A 10416-nucleotide genomic window follows, 5' to 3' on the forward strand; every position below is an offset into this window, starting at 1 on the left:
TTTTTTTTCTTGTATTTTTTTTTCTACTTGTCTGTAAAGTTTCAATACATCTTTTTAAAATGGTCAACCAAAAACGGTCTTAAATATGTGACCCTTCTCTCAAACGGATTAGTCAATAAAATTTGGACCCCGAAAAGTGACTTTAGAATTAAATTGAAAGAAATACCAATTTTTGAGCTTTTGCTTGAGAAATTGTCTTCATCCTGTAAATAACAAGCAAACCCAAACCCAAGTTCATGTTTTTGTCAATAAATTAATTTTTTGCACCCAAGTCACCCCGACATAATCCCGTTTAGAGACGGTGAGTCACATATTTGGGGAAGGGCATCGAAAGATAGGAGGTCACTGTTGTATTTTTTTGAGACTGGGGGTGTGTGTGGGTGTGTGGGGGGGGGGGGGGGGGGTGGAGAGAGAGAGAGAGAGAGGAGAGAGAGGAGAAGAGAGAGAATGAAGAAAATTTAAAGAAACAAAAATCGTTGATTTTTTTTGAAAACAGAAATTACCATTATTTTTCCTCTCTTTCAGTGCCCCATTGAATACATAAGTACGATCGGGTGCCTGGATAAAACCAACTACGTGTTTGGCTATCCCACTGACCTGATGCAAACAGAACCTTTTTCCTTCTACCTATTCCCAGGAATTGCTGATGGAAACTCTCATGAAAATATTAAAAGGATCTCCAAGGAAGATTTGAAAGTTTCATAATAACTACTAATATACTAAACTCTCCCCGTAATGATCATTAAAGGGGAGGTTTTCCGAAAGCTCCTCCACCCCCCAGTTTTTTTTTTAAAATGTTCTATTGGGGGGTTTGGGAGGGGAAAATTTTTTTATAATGTTCTGAGGGTTTTGGGAGGGGAGATTTTAAAAAAAAAAACATTTTTAAAAAAAAAGAATCTGGGGATTTAGAGCTTTTGGGAAAGGCCCCCCCTTGAATTTGACTGACTTTGATGTTTAATGATAACACATTTGATTTCATTTAAATGAGATTTTTTTTTTTTGACCATGTCTACAAAAAAAAAACAATAAAATTGGGGAAATTTCAAAATTGGGCGGGGCTTAGTCGATATCAGTATCATTTTATTGAATACACATCATATCAGACAATATGTCCACAAAAATATTGTCCCGATCTTGTTGTAGAGCCTCGGTTCACACAAAAGGGGGACGTGATTATTCCAAATGAAGTAGAGATTTTTTACAGACCCTTCTGTCCCCCCAGCATGATTAAATTTGCTGGATCTGTTAGATCTGGGGGAAAATTTTTGGATAGAGGGTTTCCCATAAAAAGGGGGAGCAAGCAATTCTATTGTTCGTTTCACAATAAAAAACCATATAAACCGGGTTTCAGGGCTCTGGAGGACGAAAAAAAAGAGAGAGAGAGAGAGAGAGAGAGAGAGAGAGAAGAGAGAGAGAGAAGAGAGGAGGGAGGGAGAGAGAGAGGGGAGAGAGAGATAGAGAGAGAGAGAGAGAGAGAAGAGAGGGAGAGGTGAGGAGGGAGAGAGAGAGAGAGAGAGAGAGAGAGGGGAGAGAGAGAGAGAGAGAGAGAGAGAGAGAGGTTTAGTTTTTAGGAAGCCAGTTTTAAGGAAATTGTAGTTAAAAGTTTGGGTCCAGCTATAATTTGATCGTGGATAGCTCATACGGTAGAGTCACGCTCTCCCCGGCCAGGCGGAGTTGTCGTACCAGTAAGGTCGCGGGTTAAAACCCCCCATCACCGCCGTGAATTTTATTATCTATTGTCTTCCTACTCACTTCATCTCTTGTTGTTATAATTTGACTTGCGATGCCTTGGTCACTACTTCCATCTTGAGTGTGAGATCTCTCCACCTTTCACTGTCTTCTGCCATAGATCTTTAAAAAAAAAGAAGAAAATATTTGCTTTTATATAGCGCAATATCCACTGAACATGCTTAAAGCGCTTTACAAGGGTTCCCTGGCCACAGCAACATTTAACATGTAGGACAGGACATGACACCTGTTAAGGGCGATATTACATTTTTTTTCGGACAGAGACAATGCTGAGTACGGTGAGAGAATGTGAGTAAAGAGCCTTCTCCAAGGACTCAACTATGCACTGAGTGAGACTCGAACCCAGTGCCTTCTGATCCGAAAGCGAGTGTCTACCACTAGACCACATAGCTACATTCCTTAGTATAGAAGGTCTTCAGTGAAATCTATTTTATGTTAACTTTGACTTTGAATGTGTTTGAGGTCCCTTCTTAGAACGGCGTGAATTGTTCATGGTCATCGTTTTTTTTGAGGTCCCTGCTTAGAACGGCGTGAATTGTTCATGGTCATCGTTTTTGTTTGAGGTCCCTGCTTAGAACGGCGTGAATTGTTCATGGTCATCGTTTTGTTTGAGGTCCCTGCTTAGAACGGCGTGAATTGTTCATGGTCATCGTTTTGTTTGAGGTCCCTGCTTAGAACGGCGTGAATTGTTCATGGTCATCGTTTTGTTTGAGGTCCCTGCTTAGAACGGCGTGAATTGTTCATGGTCATCGTTTTGTTTGAGGTCCCTGCTTAGAACGGCGTGAATTGTTCATGGTCATCGTTTTTAATTACGTCTTAAGTTCTGGAGTAAATTTCTTCTATCTCTTTGTCAGTTTTTCCCTTTTTTTTGCTTTTAAGAGTTTAGAAAAAAGTAAAAAATTTTATTATTCAGATTGACGATTTAAGAAAAAACAATTTTGAAAAAGGGGAAAAAAAAACAAACAGAAACGTGTGCATTTATGTAGCACAAAATCCACTAAACATGCTCAAAATGCTTTGCAAGGGAACCCAACTCAACAGCAACCTTTAACATATAAGATGGGACATGATTCCTTTTTGGTGTTTTTGAAATTTTTTTCTGACAGAGACAAAGCTGTTATTGGCCGGATACTCATTTTTCACCTTAGTCTGATGAGAGAATACGAATAAAGAGACTTTTACAATGACTCAACAATGCGCCACTCAGAACGGGACTCGAAACTTGGATCTTCCAATCCAAAATTGAGTGTCGTACCACAAGACCAAATAGCTGCATGTTCATCATGAAATCAAAACTCATGTGAGTTTATGTGCGGCTATGTGGTCTTGTGGTATGACACTTGCTTTTGGATTGGAAGGTCCTAGGTTCGAGCTTCGGTCAGCGCATAGTTGAATCCTTGGAAAAAGCTATTTACTCACATTCTCTCACCATACTCAGATGTAAAATGAGTACCTGGCCGTTAACAGTGTTTGTCTCTGTCGGAAAAATTGTAATATCGCCTAACAGGCATCATGTCTCATTCTGCATGTTATGTGTTGTTGTTGGCCAGGGACCCCTTGTTAAGTGCTTTGAGCACGTTCAGTGGATATTGTGCTATATAAAAGTTCAAGTTATCACTGATGGGGTAAGGGAAAAAATCATTGGAATGTGACTTAAGTATGTTTAGAAATCTAAATAGATGCTATGGAACAGTGCCGGACAAGGTAGAAAAAACCTACAAGAAATATAAAAATACCAAAATATCAGCCCACCATGACAGGTCATCTAGTTTACTATAATACCCGACATGAACAAATTATCAGGTCTGATAGCCGAACGTAATAGGATTCAATAGTCTGATGTCACGTCCGCCCAGCAACCAGCAGCTTGGTTCTAAACAAAGAAAATCGGAATTTTTTATTCTTCATGCTGGCTAGAACTTTTTCACATGTCATGTGATCAGAATGTATAAAAGTCAAAACATGATCAGATTTATAATGTTTAACTCCTTTGGATACACTTTTATACTCGTTGGAGAAATAATTCATCAGGGTGGTGATGGAGATAATGGCATCCGCCATTGTTCCGATAGTTTAGAACCAGTTACTATGTGCCATTACGGAGGAAGTGATGTCACGACTGTTGAACCCAATTATGGGCCTAATTTAACATTGTTGTAATGGATAATATTTTGCATTGAGTATTTCCACAACAACAATGAGGCCATAACATTTTGGGTTATCAGACCTGCAAATAAGTACACGTCGATATTCCCGTATTGAAACAATGGTGGATTATCAGTTGAATTCTCAGAAGAAGAAAAAAAAAATTAAGACTGTGCATACTTTTTTTTTCCTCTCAATCAGATGGGGTTTGAACCCAAAGATGAAGATTATGCAGACTCAGCCCACTGTATCTCCAACCCTGATTCATCATTTACAAAGACAGAATATCAGAATTGCTCCCAACATCACGGTAATGACTTTATAAATAACATAGCCAAAAAACAAAGACAAAAACAAAACAAAACAAACAAATAAACAAAACAGAAATAAATGTAAAAATTTAAGAAAAATGATAAAATTCAGCCAAAAAAGTCATGGCAAAATGCCAACTGGTCTGAAAAAAAAAGCTAAAATTTTCTACGGATCCTTTTATCTGCTAAATTGCACACAAAAATAAAATCTTGATTTTGGTATCCTGCGGCCATGAGTTAGTGTCTCAATTTAACTTGCAAATTTAAGGGTGAAAATTTGTTTATTTTGTGAAATTGGTGTAAATTTGTCCACCACATAGGTATAATTAAGTGATTTCAACAAAAAAAATTGCCTACAGAATGCCAAAATGCCAAACCCAAATTTCTATGCCAAACAACTTCTAAAAACGCCAAGCTGTTGGAATTTGGCATTCAAAACGCCAAGTTGTCAACCCTGATAAAATTCCCTTTTTCATCCCAAAAGGTAATTTTTTTCTTTGAAGTCTATTCCAAAAGAAGACTGGAATATCCAAGCAGTCTGTTGCAGTCGTGCTGCGCTTGATCCTGAGCTAGGCCAAGGTCATTCTATCAAATGTTAATTGTCATCTTATCACGTTCCTTTAATGGAACAACCTACCAGATGGTATCAAGCTTTTAAGCAATATTTAGACCATTGAACATGTACTACATTCTATCATAAAAGTACCATAATAATATACAACATTCAAAACAGGAGGATTTGTATAACGTAATATCCACTAAACATGCTCAAAGCGCTTTACAAGTAAGTAATATTTAGTCCAATTTGATAAGGAAGGGGAAAATGGAGAAACACCCCATAACCCTTCAAACAATATTTTTTTTTGATTTTTACAGATTTCCTCATTCTTTTTTAATCATAAAATCAGTAACAATGTTTTAAAATGATATGATTTAAAAAAAAAAAATTTATTTGGATATCAATCTTTTCCCCATCGAAATCGTATATATTTGTATCGATGTATTGCATTTAATTTTAAAAAAAATCACAACATACATCTACCAGATGGTTATGACGTATTAGTAAACAAAACTATATGTAACTCTTTCAACATTTATAGTCTGATTCATACCATTTAGTGAAAACTACTCATAAAAAATGGCTGGCGGCTAAAAACAATAATAACAAAGAGTTGAGTGACGTCAGTTTCGTTCCTTCTATATCTCTTCAGAAAATCGAAGGAAGCACAGTCCACTTTGTGAATGGGTCATCGGCCGACTTTGATAAGATAATCTATTGTACTGGCTACAAGGTCAACTTACCGTTCCTATCCCAGTCCATTTTGAGTAACATTTTTACAGAGGAAACCAATGAAATAAGGGTGAGTGTTCTCAATACAACGGGCATTTGAATAACGCAACTTCCGCTAAGCATGCACAAAGCGCTTTACAAGGGGTCCAAGCCAACAACAACGCTTAACATGTAGGGCGAAACGTGAAGATTGTTAAGCGTTGTTAAACATTTTTTCCAACAGAGACAACGCTGTTAACAGCCAGGTACTCATTTTACTCCTGAGTACAGTGAGAGACTGTGAGTAAAGAGCCTTTTCCAAGGACTCAGCTATGCACCGCTTAGAACGGGACAAACCCAGGACCTTCGGACCTGAAGGCGAGTGTCATACCCGAAGACCAAATAGCTGCACCACATTATAAGTGGATACCAGACAAAGAATGCGTGGATTCCAGCAGACAAATTTACTCTCACTGATGTATACTTATTTGCAGGTCTGACAACCCGAATTGATATGGGCTCGTTGTTGTAATGGAAATACTCTTAAACCCATGCAAAGTAACATCCATGACAACAACAACATTAAATCAAGTCCATAATTCAGTGTGTGCTATTTTTACTTTAGTTGTCTATACCAAGATGTGTTATTTTCTCTTTAGTTATCTTTTCGAAAATGCGTTATTATCTCTGCAGTTATCCATACAAAAATCTGTGACTTTCTCTTTCGCCTTCCTCACGATATGTTATTTTTTTCTTTATTTTATTTTAAAAACGTGTTGTTTTTTTACATTTAGATATTAAGACAAAAATGTGTTAATTTCTATTTAGTTATCAAGACAAAATGTGTTATTTTCTCTCTAGCTATACAAGAATGTGTTTGCCCCCAACATCGGGCCCAGTCTGGCATTCATTGGTTTTGTTCAGCCGGCATCAGGCGGTCTTTTGACCATGTCTGAGATTCAGGCCAGATGGTTTTCTGCTTTATGCAAAGGTCAAGTCAGATTGCCCAGCAAGACGGACATGGAGATGGACATCAAGCAGGATCTGGTACGTTGATTTATTCTCCTTTAAAGCAGAGCTACCAACTTGAAATTACAAAAATTCGTCGTTTCCAAAGGAAAAAAAAATTCACTTTAGATAGCTTTAGAAATAAACAATTTGCCCTCAGCATGATCCAAAAACGGTTCAAATTCCTGAATAATTTAGATGGTTCTAAGGAACTAAATTTTCCTTCTCAACTAGACTTATTGAGTCAAAGAGGCAAATGCAGTTCTGTAGCGGGAGCCAAAAATTCGTATTTCTACGAATTTTTTGTCGTACTAGACAGGCCTGTTTAAAGTAACCTAGAATAAATTTTTAAAACTCAAGTCATTTGGTATGGATGATTATTATAGATAAAAAAAATCAAAAGTGGATACTAAACGATACATCCAGAAAAAGATCAAGTGAAACCCAGTGAAGAAGATAAAGAGAACGTGTGGTGGAAAAACATCGCTTACTCTTCTGTGACCATTAAACAACAAAAAAAAAACAAAAAACAAACAGTATGTCCAATATTAATCAAATAAAATATACTGTGTTCTTAAAGCTAAATGCTAAGTTAAGTATTAATATTGATGGAATGCTGGAAAGTAAAAATCCCAAAAAGATGTGCCTACCAAAACAATAATAAAAGTTTTTTTCTAAATATAATGTGTATGTTAAAATTTTTTACCTTACATCGATGAGAGAATATTTGGTGAGAGCTAATCATTCTTTAAAAACTAGAAACACTGGAATGCTCTTAACTGTAAAGGCATCACAGCATGTTGATGTATTTTAATTTTACGGAACAAAACTGCCCATTGGGACCCTGCAGAAAGATAATAATAATCATGATATAACCATCATACTTCCAAACCAGCGACCACCTGAGCTCAAGCCCTTCTGTCGTGTGCCATGATGTAGAAGTTAGACGTCTTTTGTAGTTGTTCCAGGTGACTATACAGTGTGCTACTGATGATATAACCATTCAACTCTTTCGCCCACAGCAAGAATCAAAGGAGAGATACTACAAATCTGGTCGTCACACGATCCAGAAGGACCCCATCGTGTATACTGATGAAATTGCCAGTTTTATTGGAGCAAAGCCCGACATATTCTCACATCCCACATTAGCTTGGCGGTAAGGCATAGTCTAGTGAAACTCATTCAGAATACTGAGTGGAACAGGCATTTATGACTTACGTTATTTTTTTTATTATTTGGTATTCATATTTGTGACCCTTTGCCTCAAAACGGTATTAAGTCGGGTTGGTTAAGGTGTTGAAAATTGAACTTATAGCCAGAAATATCAGACTTGTGTTGAGTTTGTATGTTTTATTTTGGAGAATGGATACCATCTTTTAGCCAACGATTTATATTTTTGACCAGTTTAACATTAAATTCGGCTTCTATGCATCTGGTTCGTTCTGACATAATACCGTTTTGAGACGATGGGTCACATTTAATGAAACAGTGAGACATGTCAATTTTTATGTATAATATATATTATTTAATTTATGTGCAAAGTACTTTTTTAAAAAATTCTTATATCGGTGAAAAGCCTTAAAGTTAAAGGACTTACTGATTTTAAATCAGATTTTATTAAGAAAATATACATCGTTATTTTCAACTTATTACTTTTATTATTTTGTTGTCATTGTTATTAGTAGTTGTTATGTATAAAAGATGTATGCCATATATGTGGTTTTACCAACAATAAATAATTTATTCAATTCAATTCAATTCAATTCAGTGTTAATACAAGAAATGGAGTGAGTAGTAGAAAAGTGCCAGAAGAGGAAACTGTGGAGTGATCCTCGACAATATTGGAGGTTTCCACAAGACGAAGAAGAAGAAGAAGAAGAAGAAGAAGAAGAAGAGAAGAAGAAGAGAAGAAAGAAGAAGAAGAAGAAGAAGAAGAAGAAGAAGAGAGAATAAAGAAATTAAAAATTTTGGCAATGGGCAGGAACCCAGATTCAGACTGTTACAGCAACTCCGCCTGGCCAAGAGAGAGAGATGCTCTATAATCAATGCCATCCACCACTTTTCCCAAGTGGGTTTAACTCCCTTACCAAAAAATTTTTGTTGTTTATTGTCCTCTAGAACTTTTTTTATCTGCTCCCCTCCATTTCTTTTTATTATCTAGATGGGAAAAATTTGCCTGTAATGAATCATAAAGTCACGTGCCATAGAGAATGGGAAAATACAGTAGAGTACGCATGTAAAAAATAACCTCAGGCAGATTTTTTTTTTTGTTTTTTACAGTATTAGGAAGGTTGTTGTGATGTTTGATGATGATGAGGGATGATGATGATATGTTGATGAAGATGGTGATGAGATGATGATGATGAGGGGATGATTTTTATGATTATGATGATGACGAGGATGATGATGATGGTGTTGTTGTTTTTTTAATGTTTTTTTTTTTTTTTTTTTTTTTTTTTTTTTGTTTTTTTTTTTTTTTTTCGATAATACTATGCAAATGGGGGCCCCTTTTTGTGGGAGGTGTCTATGTCAATATTGTTTTTTTTATAAATGTGAAAACCAAAATGACAAATTCCCTTTTTTGGGGAAAATTTTAAAAAAAAATATTATTTATTTTATTATTTTTTATTATTATTATTTTTTTTTATTATTATTATTATTATTATTGTTATTTTTAAATTATTATTATTATTATTTTTTTATTATTATTATTTTTTATTATTATTATTATTATTTTTTAATTATTTTTTATTATTATTATTATTATTATTATTTTTTATTATTTTTATTAGTGCAGTTTTTGTGGTTTTTTGGGGGGTTATGACACTCTCAGGTGGACGGGGGTAGGTCACGGTTAAAGGGTTACTGCTCTGAGTAGTGCAAAATTTGGGGGAATGGGGATTTTAGGGGAAAAAAAAGTGCGCCCCTTGATTAAAGGGCCCCTTTAAACAGAGAGAAGGGCCCGTTTGGGTTTTGAAGTGTCTCAAGCCGCTTTCCCCGGGAAAAAAGCGGGGGAGGGGGAAAAGAAAAAACCCCGTGCGCCCCCCAAACCAAACCCCCCAAAAAGGGGACGTTCTCTCTTTAATAACTTTTCCGCCGGGGGGGCCCTTTTTCACAGACTTTTTTGGGTGAGGGTCCCCAATAAAAGGGACGCTACCCCTTCGCCAAGTCTTTCCCCTATTGAGTTTTTTTTGGAAAAAAAAAGGCTCTTTTCTCACCAATTTTTTCTCCCCTGTACTAAAGGTTTTTTAAAAATGAGTTCCTTTGGGTTTTTTAACAGCGTTTTTTTCGGGGTAAAAAAAAAAAAATTTGTTTTTTTTGCCTGACTTTTTTTAAGTGTTGCTGTAGGCTAGGGAATTTCTAAAAAATTTTCGTTTATGAGCACATATATTGGTTTTTGCTTTATAAAAAAGGCTCGGGGGTTTTTTTTTTTTTTAAGTAAAGGGGGTTTTTCTTTATTTTATTAAAATTTTAAAAAAAGGAAAAAAAAAAAAACTGCTTTATGTTTTTTTTTTCCACCCTTTGGGCTTAAATCATGTTATTTTTGGTGGGTTTTTACTAGATTTTTTTTTGTTTCCCAGTTTTTATTTTAGTTCCCCCAGTTCTTTTTATAATTATTTCACTCACCAGCCTCGCCTTTTGGGCATGTTTGGGCCCTTTCCAATGGCCCACTAAAGGACCACCAAGTGGGGGGTGCCAACCCAAGGAAAATACTGAAAACCCCTTTTTCCAAATTTTTTAGCAATTAACCCTTGGGGGATATTTCTTGGGGCCCCTTTGCAATCCTGGGTTTTTGTCTATTACTTTTACCGAAATTTACCTTTTTTGGGCTGTTTTTGGCCTTTTTTAAATTTTTACGTTGTTACAAAAAAACAACAACAAAAAAACAAAAAAACCCCCCCAAAAACCCCCACCCCCCAACCAAACACCTCC

At 36.0% G+C, this 10416-nt stretch overlaps 1 protein-coding gene across 1 annotated transcript; it reads left to right on the forward strand.

The window, feature by feature from the left end:
- Window positions 1-3369: 3369 nt before the first annotated feature.
- On the forward strand, window positions 3370-7639 carry LOC144961327 (flavin-containing monooxygenase 5-like; the record flags this gene model as incomplete). Its single annotated transcript, XM_078894564.1, has 5 exons — window positions 3370-3374; window positions 4096-4204; window positions 5417-5566; window positions 6337-6522; window positions 7506-7639. Coding segments are annotated over exons 1-5 (584 nt in total), but the record flags the coding sequence as incomplete, so codon positions are not given.
- Window positions 7640-10416: the final 2777 nt, after the last annotated feature.

The sequence above is a fragment of the Berghia stephanieae genome, unplaced genomic scaffold, assembly GCF_034508935.2.
Source record: "Berghia stephanieae isolate SIO BIC M18660-M18661 unplaced genomic scaffold, UCSD_Bste_1.3 scaffold2167, whole genome shotgun sequence".
NCBI lineage: Eukaryota > Metazoa > Mollusca > Gastropoda > Nudibranchia > Aeolidiidae > Berghia > Berghia stephanieae.